Source organism: Nanorana parkeri, unplaced genomic scaffold (genome assembly GCF_000935625.1).
Source record: "Nanorana parkeri isolate BGI_ZX_2015 unplaced genomic scaffold, ASM93562v1 scaffold478, whole genome shotgun sequence".
NCBI lineage: Eukaryota > Metazoa > Chordata > Amphibia > Anura > Dicroglossidae > Nanorana > Nanorana parkeri.
In genome coordinates, this window is record NW_017306746.1 from 457302 (window position 1) to 475437 (window position 18136).

General features: G+C 45.0%; 1 protein-coding gene across 1 annotated transcript; it reads left to right on the top strand.

Annotated features, from left to right (window-relative positions):
- Nucleotides 1-4087: 4087 nt before the first annotated feature.
- On the top strand, nt 4088-17288 carry SUOX (sulfite oxidase). The gene is made up of 4 exons (XM_018560776.1): nt 4088-4121; nt 11371-11431; nt 14539-14713; nt 15799-17288. The coding sequence occupies exons 2-4, from the start codon at nt 11373-11375 to the stop codon at nt 17257-17259; spliced, it is 1695 nt and encodes a 564-aa protein (XP_018416278.1). The 5' UTR covers nt 4088-4121; nt 11371-11372; the 3' UTR covers nt 17260-17288.
- Nucleotides 17289-18136: the final 848 nt, after the last annotated feature.

Sequence of the window (18136 nt, forward strand, 5' to 3'; positions counted from 1 at the left end):
AAAATATGGAAGCTGCCATCTAAACCTCTTTCTGAAATGCTAGCAGTCAGGTCAGGGGCGTAACTAGAAATCACAGGGCCCCATAGCAAAATTTTGTATGGGGCCATGTGATTGCTAGTTATGCCACTTGCAGAGCCCACCGTAGAGTGACCCTGCAGAGCCCACCATAGACTCTCTAATGTGGGCTCTACAGGGTCTGAGATCTCTTACCTGTCAGCGCTGTCCGCCTCTGTGGTCGTCGGGCCCCAACTCCTGTTCCGTCCCCGGGCCCCGCCTCCTCTGCTATCGAAGGGCCTCTCGAAGGTTGCTCTTAGGTGGGCCCCGCCTTCTCCTTCTTTCTGAACACCGCTCTCATCTGCCGCAGCGGCTGGCTGTCACTGACACAGCTCCGCAGCGGCTGTGAGGGGAAATGCGCCGCGGCCGCTGCTGAGCTGTGTCAGTGACAGTCAGCACCCCTACATGCCATAGCGACCCGCCTGGGTCGCTATGGCGATTGTTACGCCACTGAGTCAGGTTGTCATGCTGACCCTCTTGCTATAATACCAATGCAGGGATCTCAAGTCTCCCTGATGTTCAGGGAGTCTCCCTCTATTAGATAGCGGCTCCCTGACGTCCGCGAGAGAGGCATTTTCTCCCTGAAAAGTTTACTCTGAGTAAACCTTTCCGGTAAGATATCATTGGGTAAAGTTTCAAAAGGGTCTCTGACTTTTTTCTCTAACTTTTATGATCTACATGTCACTGATTTGCAAGATTTTGAAGCGAGTTGGCATACCAGCCAGGCAGCCAGCATGTAGGGAAGTAGGTCAGAAACAGCAGCCCATTATGACCGGTTTATGTTTATGACTGGAAATTTAGTATACTTTAAAATGTAACCATATTTTATGAACTGTCCAGTCCTAAAACATAAAATATTTCATGATTGTTGTTACAGTTATTAAGATATTGACTGTGAAACATTGCACACTGTTGATGCTTGATGAGCATGTAATTAGAATATTCTATGAAAGAACAAAGTATTGTTGTTCTATGTGCAGATCAACAAATATATATGTGTAAACATTAGCTGAAAGTAAATCTAAACCCAATTACTAAAACTCATATAAGCTTCAATATTTTTTTATAAGGCCCTTTTCCACCTGTCACTTTTTCAGGTGAATCTGATCAGAAGCCCAATGTTAGTCAATGGGCAGCCGGATCTAAACAGATGGGTGTCCGTTTACATCCGATTACCCCTGTCTCCGGCCATGTCCAAAAAAACAAATGGATCAGGTCCAGGGGCGTAACTAGAAATCACAGAGCCCCATAGCAAAATTTTGTATGGGGCCCCGTGATTTCTAGTTATACCCCTTGCAGAGCCCACTCGAGATCCCACCTGAGGGTGACTCTGCAGAGCCCACCATAGACTCTCTATGGTGGGCTCTGCAGGATCACCCTCAGGTGGGCTGGTCGCACTCCTTACCTCCTCCGTCGCCGGGCCCGCCTCCTTCTTCGTCACCGAGGCCGCCTCCTCCCCTGCTGCCGAGCACGGGCCCGCCTCCTCCTCCACTACCGGTGATGTCAGAGGCTCGCGACAGGGTAGAACACCGGGCCCAGCCTGCTCCCCCGCTGCTGCTGGCTCTCATTGACTGTGGAGACGAACGCGCCGCTGCACAGATGATCTGAACAGCGGCGTGTTCGTCTTCAGACGCCAGTGAAAGCCAGCAGCAGAAGATCCCATAGCGACCCAGGCGGCCCGCACGGCATCTGGCCGGGCCCCACTGTGCTCCGGGCCCCATAGCGACCGCCTGGGTCGCTATGGTGATTGTTACGCCACTGATCAGGTCCCATTCACACGTAGCAACATACCTTTTGCAGCGGCCGGGATGGCGCGACTTTCGGGGCGAAGTTCCAGCGACGGTAGCGCGACCTTCTCCGTCGGGCTCCATTAGATAAAAGCAAAATCGCACAAAATCCGCCGAAAAAAGGGTCCTGTAGAAGCGACTTGCGACCGCGGCGAGCGACATGGAACTAAGACAGCTCCATTGAATATCATTAGCCGGCTACTTCTCGCGCTATCGCGTGGCAAAAATGCGCGATATCGGGGCGGAAATCGTGCGATAAATCGCTACGTGTGAATGGGGCCTAAGAGTTCTGTTTCAGTGGACATGATTGTGGCAGATCGGGGGTAATCTGATTTAAACAGAGACATGTCCATTTGCATCTGATTCCTCATAGACCAACATGGGTCCCGTATTGTCTGTTTTTTCTTCTGTCGCAAGATAGAGGAGAAAACTAGATGGGCATGGATGTCACAATGGTGACATCTATTCCGATCAGTAGGGGATCCGTCCACAGATTCACTGCTGATTGAAACTAAAGGCTCCTATGTAAACGGCCCAAATCTTCGGCCTCCTTTAAACATAATACACGGTGATCCTGCCATGAAGGCCCCCTGATGAAGACTGAGGGTGGCTGTTCCAATACACTGTGTAAGTGTGGTTCACCATTGTCACTCTGTTCCACTTGTGTTCTTGGCTAGAAGGGGAAGTGGTATTGACCTTTTTTTGGGGAGTGTATAAACATCTATGGACTAGGGATAAGTTATACTCATGGGGCATGACTAGGGTTGGCAGCGCTCCAGTTTTTTTCACCTCCTGGTTTACCCAGGTTATGTAAACCCTCATAATAAGCCTTTATTGGCATTGAAAGTGTTTTATTATGTTCATGTGAGAAGTGCAAAAAATACCTGTTGAATTTGCCAGAAATTTTGTGAGATGATAACTTCCTGTGCTCTGTACCTGTGCAGATGAAGGGGTTATGGAGATGAGCAAAGGTATCAATGAACACCTTTATATCAAAGCTTTTACATAGATATTCATTTTATTGGCTCCAGCAGAGTATGTGTTTTTTAATGTGTGTGTGTGTGTTTCATTACGTGTGCGGTATGTGTGTGTTTTTTTATGTGTGTGTTTCATTACGCGTGCGATATGTGTTTCATTACGTGTGCGATGTGTGTGTTTTGTTTTAAATGAGTGCGTGATGTGTGTCTAGAGACGCCCGATCGCTTGTAGTAGCTGCAGGTGTGCACCCCCCGTACCGCCGTCGCTGTGCCCGTGTTTAACATCACTTCCTGCATTCAGTATCACTCTCCAGTTACAGATGCTGGTGAGAAGCTACTGAAGCAGATCTCTGCTTCATCAGCTTCTCTGGGGGTCCCCAGGTAATATTAGGGGTCTTGGAGACCCCCGATGTCTCCATAAAGAGGACCTGTTATGTGAATTGGCTATCACATAGGGGGTTTCTTATCCCCCTATGTGATAGCAATAAAGTTAAGTGTAAAAAAAAATATTCAAGTATATAAAAAATAAAATAAAGCTTAAAGGAGAACTATGGGGTTAGGGCTTTTCCCCATAGTTCTCCTTAGGGTAATGGGAGGACACAAACTAGTGTCCTCCCGTCACCCTGAGCTCAGTATACCGCGAGCTAAAATAACTTTTTTTTTTTTAAATTACCCGCCCCATTAATTACTGATAACACTATTAACTGATGAGCGGTAAAAGCGCTTAAAGCATCGCCTGTGGCCAATTTTGGGTGGTCATTTTCTGCAATTTTCAGGCTTGACATATTTGGTGTCTATTTACCCGGCATTACCCCATATTTTACCAAAAAAATGGGGTGATAATGTTGCATTACATTTCATAGGAATTTTAGGGTACTTTTTTTATATATAGTTTAAAAAAAAAACTGCCAGTGGTGATTAATACCACCAAAAGAAAGCTCTATCTGTCCTCCAAAAATGGTATGAAATTTGTTTCAGTACAGCGTTGCATGACGGAATAAATGTCAAAGTACCACAGCGCTGAATACTGAGAAATGGCCTGGCCAGGAAGGAGTTTTAACACCCTGGTCAGCAAGTGGTTAACCTGCTCCTCCCCTCAGTCCTCCTATCAGTCTCCTGGAGCTCCCACACCAACTTCCTCTCCTTATGGATTCGCGCTCCCCCAGCTGGGCCATGTGAATAGAGTGGTGTGGGGAGAGCCCGCCTACTGACGTCACCGCTCGCACCGTATAATAGTTGAAGTTGTGAGAGGCGAGCCGGGGAGCTCGGCGGGCAGCGGAGAGGAGGCACGGGATCTCAAGAGGTACAAAAATGCGGGGTCTGCGATCGTACAATGCCATATAGTGAGCCGCCAGCTTCGCATACAGGGCCGATTGCCGCTGTCGTACAACATGCCTCCTCCAGCACTGTGGCACCTCTCTAGCATTGTCTGTATAGGCTATACGTCAGCGGAGTGCTGGGAGTACACGTGTGCAATGTCAATGGCATCTCACTCTTGGTGACTACGTGTTTACTGCTAGAGACCTAGTGGGGTTACTGCTCTGCTTTCCATCACACTGCAGCTGGGTGGTCTATTAAGTCCTGTGGTTTTACTGCACATGGGCTGCTATAGGGGGTTACATAATTAAAGCTGACATTACTGTTATGTAACTTTGGGCATTAAAAATCATTTTGATGATCTGGGTGCCAAAATGTTACATTAGCCAGGAATCTATCCTAATGTTTGTTAAAGGTGCGCTTGTCCAGGGCGTGATGTGCCTCGGGAAATGTCCCAACTGTGACAAGAATCTGAAGTATTCCTGCAGCTGGATCCACTTGTGCAGAGAGTTGTGGCCGCTGAGCCTGTACAAAGCAATGACAGGCTAATGGTGGCCGCAACTATCTGCCAGTTTTTGGATGTAATGGTACCTGGAGCGATTACCCGAGGTTAGGGATAGACTATCACCCCGGGAAGCAGACATCTTGGGCGGGGGATTCATAAAATATGGAGCAATTGCCCATGGCAACCGATCACCTCTCTTTCATTTTTAAAGGTAAACTGAAGAGAGCCACTGATCCGTTGCTATAAGACTCTGCCCCATTTCTAATGAATCCCCCCCCTTGTGTCCAGGGGAGATCATCTGTCCCAAACCACAAGTAATCACTCCATGTGTGCGTCTTGGACACCGGCGGATAGCTGCAGCCACTGTCATTGCTTTGTACAGGCTCAGCGACCACAACTCTCCTCATCCACCTATAAATCCAGCCTCAGAGATCCACCGGATCCGCACATTATAGACAACTGCAAGTACTCTTATCTAACCCGTTAAATAGATTACACAATCAAGTAAGGTGACGTGATGGTAGGTGTGCTGTGTCTGGCATGCTTGAGGCCATGTCACTGTAGTGATGTGTTGCTGGCTCCCACCTGCTCATATGGCGTTGCTTCCTTGCTGGACAAAACGTCATAGAAGTAAGTGATTGTGAGCTGCCGCCAGCGTCAGGACTACTGATAGCACAATGACCCTTTGTATCCTACACAGCGGGGCCTGAGGCGCATTCTTGTGTGGAGGTATTTTATTTTGTACAAGGTTGTACCCTCCTCTCTCCTTCTGGCTGTGTGTTTTTTAGTGAATGCGGCTCTTCCTTTTAAACAGGTGATTCGAAATTTTAAAAAATGCCTCCCTGGATTTAATATCTACCTGTTCCAGGAAATAAATAAAAGATGGTCGCAGAGTAGATGGTTTCCATGCAAGCAACAGCAGGCACATAGAATACAGCAGCAACTCTAAGGCTGGGTTCACACCTGGTGTTTTTCAGCGCTGATCGAAAACCGCTCAAGTGAAATCCCATAATTTCCTATGGGCGTAACACCCTACGCCCAAACAAGTACAGGAGCTTCTTTTGGGGCGTATTTCCGTGCGTATCCATTGGTATTCCCCAGTGTGGCTTGGGGTTAACAAAGCGGTAACCCCGAGCCACACTCGGGAATACAGCGTGGGTCTTACCTTATGCGCGATCCCCGCTGTGTCTTCCGGCCGCTTTTGGGTACCGTCCCTTGTGAGCGTCCGCGTCGCAGGGGGTGGAAACGGCGGGAAGTTTGAAAGTTAAAAAGAAAAACCCGAAAAAGAGAAAATAAAGGAATATAAAAAAAATCAATCCGCCAGGGAGGTATAAAAATGAGTGTCGAATGCGCGTTTCGCTGAACTAAAAAAACGAGCTGAAAAAAGGCGCCTATAGTAACACCCAGGTGTGAACCCAACCTTAAGGGCCTGTTCACACGACGTCCGTTTTCTGTGCTGACCTGATCCGTTCGCTCCTGCACTAAAAATGCATCCCAATGTATCCCTATATGTTTTATGGGCTACAGTTCTCACGTGCGCAGTCCGTTCAGGTTACGACAGAAAAAATACTGCATGTCACATTTTGTCCGGTCAGGAAACGCAAAACACGTCAAACGAACTGCATTGCAGCTAACATACTGACAGCCCCACTCCAGCATAAAAAAATTTCAAACTGGAACACATCAAAACGCAGCAAAAACGCACTGCATCAGTAGCACCGCGTCTGCACATGATCAGGACCTGATATCATGTGAACAGGCCCTAAGCCAATCAATATATATAAAATGAGTAGCTACACTGGCAGGGAAACGGCCACGACAAATGAGCAGTTTTGAAGAATTGCAACGTTGTTTCCACTTGGTAAAGGAAACCGTAATCGCTGCTCCAACGTAACTTTCCTTCAGAAGTCCACCCGTAAGAAAGATTTACAAGTCTGAGCTTTTTGTGACAGCTGATACGAGGCATGAAAGGTTTACCTGGGAAGGACAGTGCAGTATATTCTATAACGATCACTGCCCATGCTGCTCATACTTGCTATGTTTGCTGAAGAATCTTTTGCATCTGGAATCTTCCTGGTCCCTCTCAGGGCTCTGTTTTTTTTCTAGGCAGCTGCTACATCACTGCAAGACTTTGTGTTGACTGTAAGCAGCAGGCATTGTGGAGCAACTCATTCTTCACAGAACAAGCACTGAGTTATTCTCTCAACATCTCGGCTCCCCCTGCCCCCCCTTCCAGCAGCGACACAACAGTCTTCTAATTTCTAATGTAAACCTAGAGCAGAAGCTCCAGGAGTGGGGAGGTGAGTGAGCTGGGCTGCTGGAAACTTCAGTGTTTCTACTATGAATTTTAAGACTGAATTGCTCCACAGTGCCGGCAGCTGCAGAACTTGTTTTAAAGCTCATTTACTGCACTGCCTAATAAGAATTTGTAAATACTGAATGTGTGTAACCTGGCCACAGGTTTATTTTAACTCGTCTCATTCATACTGCAAAACAACCTTTTATGCTTCCCAGATCACGTTTTGTCTGCAATTAGATGTTCCTGCGTACAGCCATATTTCTGTGGATTTGGATGCATTTAGAGTTCTAATTGGATCCTGGATATACAGAATTCTATTATCTATAAATGCAGATAAATGAAAAGACTGTGGGGGGAATTTATCAAAGCAATTGCGACAGTTTTAGATTCTTTGATCATTTTTTTTTAATGTGCAAATTTGTCTTTCAACCTGTGCCCCTGTGTTGACCTGAGCTTGCACTACTTTTTCAACTGCATGTTTTTTGCACCCGTTTTGACCAGAGCTTGCACTACTTTTTCCGTTGCATGTTTTTTGCACTTGTTTTCATCTGCACTTGTTCTGCGGCTGTCTGAAACTGGGGCATCACCTAAGAAAACAATGGTAACTTAAGAAGTTCCCATGACCACTTCTTCAAGATGTGACAGTTAAGCTTTTTGCCTGAAGTTACAAGTCCTTTTTCCTGCAGTCTATTAAACCTCATTTATGAACAACATTACACTAGCATCATAAATCTGCTGCAAATCTATTCCGTGCAAGTTCAAACACTCGCAATTGCTATGATAAATTCCCCCCAAGTGATACCATTGAAAATCAATTTCTCAATGCATATAAATGCCTGTAATTGGCTCTAAATGCAGGTTTCACACTGCCAGTGTAAATGAGGCCTAATTGCATCCTTTCCTGATCATCTACAATAGGACTCCACTTTATGTTGTTAGGGAGATGATTGCAGCTGCATTGAATCATCTGCTGACATATTTATGGAAGACCCTGTGGGCATTTCACTCATTTGATAAGTAGGTTGGCATAATGTTGGCCACACAGCAATTTTCATGAAATTAAACTCTCATGACTGATTGTGTGACCTACCCACCAAGTTACTCTTCCTCATTCTACAGTATGTCTTGACTTGGTGGCAGCCATCTTGATAGAGGAGCAGGGCTTTGCTTCCTCTTGTCACATCTTCCCCTGATAAGGAAGTATATTTCCACTAACCAGGGAACGATCCACAGACAGCAGGAGTGGATGGTAGTGAGAAAAACATGTTTTGCTTTTGTTAAATTACTAAAAAATAATTTAAGAACGTCTTCATATGGATTTGTACTCTCAGTAAGTGAACACATAGAAGGGACCCGGGGCTTGTTAAATGTAGCCATTCCATAAATGATTGACATGCACTGCTGTACAGTTCTCATAGAGCCGGCCTTACTGAACACGCGACTCTGTAAATGTTTTACATGTTTAGATAACGTGTGCTTTTGCGTTGTGTAAATAGTCTTTGTTGGCTTATAGCAGTGCATTGAACCAAGCCAGATCGAATGGAATGTCTAGAACTGAAAAGCATTTTAAAATGGAAGTAAAGGGATTTCTTGTTTTAACAAAAGGCCGATTGGCTTTCTATGGCAGAAGAAACTGTGTAAGCCTTCTGCCATAAAAGCTTGTTTTTTTTTGTTTAAATTTAAGAATTGTTGTTTTATTTCTGTACACTGAGCCAGGCCCGGCATGCTGAGATTAAATAACTCCTGTGTGCATGCGTGGGAGCTACACCATTGGGTCCCAGCCAATCAAGTGGTTGAAGACTCGCAACTTGGAAGCGGAGCGAACCGAAGATGGAAGCGCCGGAGCATTGTACATATTCTAGTTTTGACAATGCAATCAAAGCATACTTGAAAAAAAACCTTTTATGTAGTGAGTGCTGCCGTCTGTCTGCTCATCACTTCTAACAACTTCCAGGATTCCCAGTTTGCTTTGTGTCTCTTTCCCTGCTGCTTGATGAGATGTAATCTTGATTTCACATCCCATCATGCATTGCATACAGCAAGCAATGATGATTGTTCAGATGTTGAGTCGTAGTTCGGAAGGCAGTGTGAGTTGTGACTTAGCCCTCGTTCACACCTGAATGTTTTGTAGCGTGTTCTACGCTCGACGAACGCTCTACAAAACGGTCAAACATGAAAATCCCATTGAATTCAATGGGTCTGGTTCACACCTTGCCGTATTTCAGCCCGTCCCTAACGCGCTACAAAACGGCCCACGCCTGAAAAGGTACATGTACTACTTTGGGCCGTTTTTGTTGCGCGTTTCCATTGGGATACAGCCAAGTAGCCCTCGGAAACGGGCGTGTGTCGCGCGTTTTTTTTACCGCGAATCGCGGTAAAAACGTGACGACAAACGCGCATATTCAATACGCCTAGGTGTGAACCCAGCCTTAGGGCTTCACACCAAATCCGGACCAGATCTGCATGAGTTTCTGCACATGCAGTGCAGTGTTTTTTGATGCATTCCTGGCCATTTGTTTTTCTTTTTAGCCTACAATGGTCTTTCAGTGCATTCCAGGGCATTTGCATGAGTTTTGGTGCATTCCAGAGCAGAAAAAAATAGGGCTTGCTGCAGTTTTTCCACATGCTCTGGAACTGAACGCTGTGGTGTGAACTAGAGCCTAAAATAACATTGGAATACATTGGATGCATTTTGATGCATTCTGTAACTGCTCTGCATCTGCTGCGCAGTTGGTGTGAACAAGCCTGCAAGGAATCCGAGTGAAATTGTGCCAAGTACATTTTATGGCCATCTTGTATCTGCATTGTAAAATTCTAAAGCTAAAGAGGACTCTGAAAGGTTATAGCAGTAAATATTTAGCTTTTGGTTAATGTTTGTGCAGTGAATTGCTCAAGCAGCATTAAACACTTCCATTAACCACATTAGAATGCGCAAACTGCACTGTACATAGTTTTTAAAACATTTCTTTCCTGAAGTGCAAACACATTTTCTTAAGACACTTTACTTTTGGAAAGTTTATTATCTGGGAAAAGTGCTTTGGGTGTGGCGAGAAAGGTGAACAGATAAGATAATGAGCACGGTTCAGTTTTGTTTTGCTAATGATGGTAAAGCAGACCCAGCGGCAGCTTTGAGTGCCATGTGCATGAGGCCCTTAGACTTTTTAAAGATTTTGTTTTTGTGGGTGAATCTGCTCTTTGCTTAATGAAGCAGGGAGCGCTGTGCTCTTAGAACTTCCTGCTTAATAACTGTCAAACCTCAGCTAAAGTGCTAGGCATACAGACAATCTCTCTGTATTGGAGGACAGTGAAGACATCAGGAGTTTAATAGACTCGAGATGTCTCCATTAAGGGAATCTGTCCCACCAAATGCTGTCAGGTATGGGCTTGTTAGCCCCTTTGTGATGGCAAAAGTTAAAGTGACATTAAAGGCTAAAGTCGTCCCCCCAGTGCTAAAGTAAGGACTTGCCTTAAATGATTCTTCGCTCATGTCCCATGGAGTCTGTGCGGGTGGACGCTGTTCCATATACTTACCTTGTGTCTCTCCTCGTCTCCCGGCCAAATGTATGAACTGCACATGCGCCCGCCCTAAGGTCCTTTGTGGCCGGACAAGAAATTTTCAGATGCTCGTACAGGAGCGCGCGGCGGAGACGCAGGTAAATATTAACCCTTTCAAAAAGGTTTTGTTTTTTTATATTATCGTTTTGCATATATCTACTGCTTGCTAGCAGTAGATATATGCAAAAACAAATGAGGGTTTAATAACCCAATAAATAAACAGTGTGGAATCGGCGCATCAGCACTGTGTCTGGGAACACAAACCAGCAGCTGTGCGTTGTAGTGCAGATGCTGGTGTGAATGCACCTTAAATGGTGAACTGCAATTCTGACCTCTGCTCAATGAAAATTTTAATTTACTACACCTGGTCTATGATTTCATTAGGACTGTGATCGGAACATATTTGTGTGATAGTAAACAACAAACCTTTAGAGTGGATCATCTCACTAGCAAGTAATAGCTGTTATATGAAAGCAATGGCTTTAAAAAAAAAAAAAGTCCAATGTACAAAATAGATTTTACACATTCCAGAAATGAAGGTCTTTAAAGTAGCCTTGCAATATTATATGCCCAAATGCCATACTTCCAGGTCAGTAATGAGTAATTTCTCATTACTGACCTGGAAGTATGCAGAGCAGGAAAGGTGAAAAAAAAAAAGCCAGAAGCACTTATTGGAATACTTGTTGCAGGTGGGTCAGCATGACAGGCAAGCAATTAGCAAATTCATGTTGAACACCCAGTGTTAATGAATGGACAGCACAGTGCAATTCTGTAGAGCTCTTTAATTCCTTTAAAAAGAGAATTATGTTTTCAGTATTCTAAGTGATTTTACGAGACAACCCTTCTAAGCTTCTGTTTGCTTTGTCCCTGATGCAGACATGAAGATACTTTCTGGGATGTCATCGCTTGTGCTACGCAGCCTTACCAGACCACAGAGGTAAGGCTTCATATTAGATGAATGATTAATATAGTTCATGTTTTTTTTTTCCATATCTATCAGCACATTATATTTTTCGTATCATTTTTCTACTACAATATATATCTGCTGTGTATTGTTCTATACTGAATAAACATCTGTGATCCATCATGCTGTGATGTTTAACCACCTCAGGGCCGGCCGTTGTAAAGAAACAGCCGGCCGAGAGGTCTTTAGATCTGAGCGGGTGTCTTTAGACGGCAAATGGCCGATATTTAAAAACAGGCAACGATGCCTGTTACCATACAAGCGATCCGCCGGCGGATCGCGTGTATGGGGTGCTGATCGGTCCCCCCCCCCTTGTCCCGCTGATACCGGGCTCCGCTGTGCTCGGTGCGAGCCCGGGATCAGCATGGCGCCTGTGTCACGGGATCAGAGGGAGATCGTTACACGAGCTCCCTCCGGTCCCCTCTCCTCTGCAAGAATGCGGAAGTGGTGTATAATACATCACTTCCGCATTCTTGTGTCACTCTCCAGCTTCAGAAGCTGGAAAGAAGCTGATGGAGCAGATCTGTGCTCCATCAGCTTCTTTTGGTCCTGGGTGACAGGGGTCTTGGAGACCCCTGATGTCTCCCATAAAGAGGACCTGTCACATATTTTGCTATCACATAGGAGAGTTTAATTAGCCCCTGTATGTGATAGCAATAAAGTTTAGTGGGGGAAAAAAATGTAAGTCCCCCCCCCCATGTAAAGTTACACATAATAAAAGAATAAAAAACCAAAAAAATCTTTTAAAGTCCCCACCCATACATACACGCATGCAAACATGCGTCGGGGCGCATACGTGCAAAAAAGACGATTGCGCATATTACGTTGCACATGTTACATATCGCCGTGAACGTCGGAGTGAGAGCAATAAGTCTAGGCCCATCAATCACTGATAACACTAAACTGATGAGTGGTAAAAGCTTTTAAAGTGTCGCCTATGGCCAATTTTGGGTATGGTAGTTTTCTGCGATTTCGCGGGTGCGCGCAATTTTAAAGCTTGATATGTTTGGTGTCTATTTACCCGACGTGACCCCATGTCTTATATTTTACCAAAAAACTGGGTAATAATGTTTCCTAACATAATGTAAAAAATCAATCCCAAGTGGTGTTTAAATACCACCAAAAGAAAGCTCTATGTGTCCCCAAAAAATGGAATAAAATTCATTTCAGTACAGCGTTGCATGACGGAATAAACGTCAGTCAAAGTACCGCAGCGCTGAATACTGAAAAATGGCCTGGTCAGGAAGGGGGTCTAAACACCTGGTCTTGAAATAGTTAAAGAAGTCTGGAAAAAATCATAAACTTACCCTTGCAGTGGGGGTTACCCCTGTGCTGCAAGGGTTAAGTGCTTGTTTAGTCTATGGATCTCAAATGAAGCAGATTTACTTGTCAGATCCATGCATACTGAAGTGTACACCCTGGTTCATGCTTAGCATGCGGAGAATAGAGACAGGCGTCAGGGATGATATACCCCCTCTATGCATATGCCGGAGTTACATCATCAGTGGCCATCCATTGGCCAAAGAGGTGTTCTGCTGGACCCCAAAAAAGCCATGGGGGAGATGGCAGCGAATTACTGTTAAGGCAGAGCTACAGCACAACACTTAAAGGAGAACTATGAGGTGAGTGCTTTTCACTCATCTCATAGTTCTAACCGACCTCTGACAATGAGACTGCCACAGGTCGGCTCAGTAGATCGGGAGGTGAGCGAACACATACCGGCGTTCGCTCACCTCTCGATCCTGTCACGGCTCTCTGCCGTGAGAGCAGTGTATGGGCACCTTAACACAGCTCCACCTTAATTACCCAACCTCCAATTTTGCTGTATATATTAATTGGGCACTGACTTTGACTTCTGGATAACAGGCCTCAAATGCAAATGTCAGTCGTATTGAGTAGACTTGAATTTTTTCCAGCCTACTTGTGGTAAGCAGGAGAATATGAACTTGTGATCAGTCCCATACTTTCATAAGTCATATATTTCCTGTTTTTATTTAGCTCCTTTTAGAAAAACATAGCAAAGGTGAACATTAAATCTGAATGTAAACAATATTGTATCTGTATGCTTCTAATAACTGGTACACTGCCATATTTTTTAATACTCAGTCTGAACACTTGCAAAAAATCCATGACTGTGCTGTAGATTTGTATTCGTTTTTATTACTATCTCCTAAAGTCTGTAAACAGTGTGTCTCTGTGTTACGGTGTCAATGAACCCTTACTGTCCTATTATGAGGTTGGAAAATCATTCTCTTTACTAAGGCAACTCCTTATCTCTTTCTGTTTCCGCACTATTCCAGGGCAATTTGTTTTATGGCTTTATCTTATCAGGCATTTGGCTGCTGATATGAACTTCCAGCAATAAACTCCTCCTCGGAGACTATGTTGTAGGTGTTGACCTGTGTTTTTTTGTAAATGCGGGGCACCTACACCGTTGCCTAAACTAAATTATTGTAGTTGCGTGGAGAAAACAAGTTTTGCTGGTGAAAAAAAAGAAAATCCCTACCCTGAAAAAAAAAGCTTGTTTACCAAAGCTAACCAGATTTTTCCACTCTGCGGTGCAAACAAGGTAGAATCTGGTTGCTTAGAGCTGCATAAACCTATGTACAAACTGGCAAGGATACACAATATATTATTCACAAGCCCATGACCTAGACCACGGGTAGGCAAACTCTGGCCCTCCAGCTGGGGTGAAACTACAAATCCTTTCATGCATCTGCCTCTGGGAGTCATGTCTGTGTCTGTCACATGCCTAATGCGTTTTGTAGTTGCACCACAGCTGGAGGGCCAGAGTTTGCCTACCCCAGACCTAGACCATTAAAATACAGGATAGTCTATAAGAAATGTTAGGCTGGCCAAAGGCTTGAGCTTTAGATTTGGTCTTCCATATGTATTTTTAAATCTATATAATCCAGTCATTCAGCAGCTTAGCAAGCTGCAAAAGCTGACCATGGGGTTAACCTGCAGTCATATTTATAACGCCAGCTGAATAAGAGTAGTTAGTCAGGCAGTACTGTAGGAACAGAGATTGCCATGATTGTTATTCATAGTATTTTGCTATCCATTGTATTGTTTCCTAGGTTGCAGAAGCGGATGGTGGTTTGGGTACAGATCTGCTCACAAGAGAAGACATCCAGAAGATATCAGAGCACGGAAGCGAGGCCCAGAGAAGATAAATGGAAAAAAGGGGTCATCACGGCTGGGGCACTTCTGGGATTGGGCAGTTTCTTGATTTATGAGGCACAGCGGAGAAAAGTAATTGTCTTTCACAACTTCTGTGTTTTCCTAGTTAATTTAAGTAAAAAGAAAATTGAAAATCTTTAAGCATGAGATAGACTGCTAATGATATTTAATAATAATGATGGTAATAATAATATATATATTTATTTCACACACTCTATTGTAAAAGTGCCCATACTAGAATGGGTATGTTTGTGGTTAATAGCTGTATTATTACAAAATGTAATTGGTAGGCGAGTGGAGGTTTTCAAGCAGAAGTGAGCAGGGAACAGGCGAGTATTGTGGTTGTTGTAAATGTAAGTTGCAATGTGGGGGTGAATGGAACTGCTAGCAAGCATTAGATATATGTAAAAACATTTTAGAAAAAAAAGGTTAACAAATAGGTTTAAACTGACGTGCGTCTTCGCCGCGCGCTCCCGTCCAAACATCTGAAGATGCTCGGGCGGCCGCAAAGGATCTTGGGGCGGGCGCATGCGAAGTTCAGATCTTCGGCCATGAGACGCAAGGTAAGTCAATGGAGGCAGCATACACCCGCACAGACTCCGTGGGACAGGAAGTATCGGGAACACAGGAGTCAGCGCTAGATCGGGGACCGGCACCAGCGCCTGAAAACTACAGGAAAGAGGAGGATAATCGGATAAGGAAGCATAATTTAAGGTAAGCCCTTACACTAGCATTAGGGGGGCAAAATTTGCCTTCAATGTCACTTTAGGTTGTTGTGCCAAAGTGAACTGTGAGCAAAGGGGATGAATGGACTTGCAGAGAGAAGTGAGCTGTGCTTGGGGTACAGTTGAGCTGTTATGGTGGGTTAATGGAGGGGACCGGGTGAAATGCAGATTGGTCGGTAAAGGTCAGCTGATTAGGGGGATAAAATGGAGGTGATACAGGAAGTAAATACAGTTTGCTTGACAGAGGCAAGCGCTGTGATGGCATGATACTTAAAAGGTGTGTGTGTGTGTGTGTGTGTGTGTGTGCGCACGCGCGCATCTGCCTGCTGCTGGGAGATCACATAAATAACCACTTCTGCATTCTTTACTCTTAACAGATATTTTTAGAATTGAAGTGAATGCATATTTAACTAGATTTTGTATTTGTCACAGGTTGCACAAGCTGATTCTGAAGAGCACCCTGCTGTTGGGCACTTTTTCCCCATATATACACGAGAAGATATAAGGAAACACAAAACACCAGCTGACAGGGTGTGGGTGACCTATGCTGGAGAAGTGTTTGACATCACAGATTTTGTTGAGTTACATCCTGGAGGAGACCGAGTTATGCTGGCAGCTGGAGAAGCTTTAGAACCTTTCTGGGCTCTTTATGGTGTGCACAAAAGTGAGCATGTTATTCAAATTCTGCAGGAGTACAAAGTGGGGTTACTTAGCCCAGATGACAAGGAAGAGGTGCGAGACTTCTCTGATCCCTACTCCCAAGATCCATCTCGACACCCAATTCTTAAGGTCAATAGTGTTAAACCATTTAATGCTGAGCCTCCACCAGAAATTCTCACAGAGAGTTACATAACTCCAAATGAGCTTTTTTTCAAGAGGAACCATTTACCTGTGCCTGACATAAATCCAGATGAATTCCAACTAACTGTAGAGAAACCCCATGGATCAAATCAGGAAGCACCATTGAAATTGTCCCTTAATGACCTAAAGACCAAATTTCCCCGACATGAGGTTATTGCTACCTTGCAGTGTGCTGGAAACCGACGCTCTGAGATGAATGCAGTGAAACAAGTCAAAGGATTAGACTGGGGTACAGCAGCTATCAGTAATGCCCGATGGGCAGGGGCACGGCTAAGAGATGTATTAATAGATGCAGGCTACACTGAAGACTCATCCAAAGCATTACATGTGCACTTTGAAGGTTTGGATCAAGACTTGACAGGAGCAAAATATGGAGCTTCTATCTCCTTTCAACGAGCAATGAGCAAGCAAAATGAAGTGCTCCTTGCTTATGAAATGAACGGTGAGCCGCTTCCAAAGGATCATGGCTTTCCCTTGCGAGTTATTGTTCCAGGGATAGTGGGTGCTCGCAATGTGAAGTGGCTGGGTCGAGTACTGGTGAGCACAGAAGAGAGTCCTAGCCATTGGCAGCAGAATGATTACAAAGGATTCAACCCATCTGTAGACTGGGACACGGTGGATTTTAAATCCTCTCCTGCCATACAGGAGCTGCCTGTGCAGTCTGCAATTACAGAACCAAAGCCTGGGCAAACCATCATCCCAGATTCTGATGGTAAAGTGACTGTTGGCGGTTATGCCTGGAGTGGAGATGGGAGAGAGATTGTGCGAGTAGATGTGTCTCTTGATGGAGGGAAGACATGGAATGTGGCAGAGTTATTTGGGGAGAAGCAAAAGGAAGGACAGTCATGGGCATGGAAATTATGGAAGCTGGAGGCCTCGCTACCCACTGAAGGCAAAGAAGTAACAATCATTTGCAAAGCTGTAGATAGCAGTTACAATGTGCAGCCTGATACAGTGGCCCCAATATGGAACTTGCGCGGTGTACTTAACAATGCTTGGCACCGTGTGCAGGTCTTTGTGGATAGAGATTAGCAAGGAACTGACATATAATAACTAGCAGTGTTTTCTGTTCATTACTGCTTAGAAATTGCAGAAGTTACTAGTTTAGGAGAAGTTAGATGGGTGGCCTTATGTGGAAGCCTTAAAGGGAAGCTCAAGCCAAAACCTTCATCTATTTTGGGTGGAGTTAGAAAATATGTATTGCTATGTGCCCATTGGAAAAGTTTCCTTCCCTGCCTGGTCAATGAGGGTTAATCTCCACATTAACAGAAACCTGTCCTAAGAGAAATATGTAATTTACCATTGCTGCCATCTCTCCTATTAAAGGAGATCTATGAGATGAGTGATTTCCACTCACCTCATAGTTCTAAGCCGACCTGTGACAATGAGACTGTCACAGGTCGGCTCAGTAGATCGGGAGGTGAGAGAACACATACCGGGTTCCCTCACCTCTCGATCCTGTCACGGCTCTCTGCCTTGACAGGGGGAGGGGCTGGATTCCCCTCTCCCCGCTCCGATCTGCCAGCGCTGACTGGCGGAACGGACGGGGAGGGGGCGGGTACAGCTGGCTCTGCCTCTAGATAGGCAGAGCCAGCTGTCACTCACGCAGCTGGGCGGATCCAGTCATCTAAGTCGGGATCCGCTCCAGGTGCGGCGTCTCAGTATACCGCGAGCTGTAGCTCGCGGTATACTGAGCTTAGGGTAACGGGAGGACGCTAGTTTGTGTCCTCCCGTTACCCCAAGGAGAACTATGGGGAAAAACACTGACCCCATAGTTCTCCTTTAAATGTTTATTTGCCTTGGTGTCCAAGTTAACCCTATTGCTTAAACTCTTAGCCACTGACTCGGAAACAAGTATGCAGGTAAGGGCTTCTGGCTTTCCAGGCCTGTATACGTGTTCTAGGTCGGG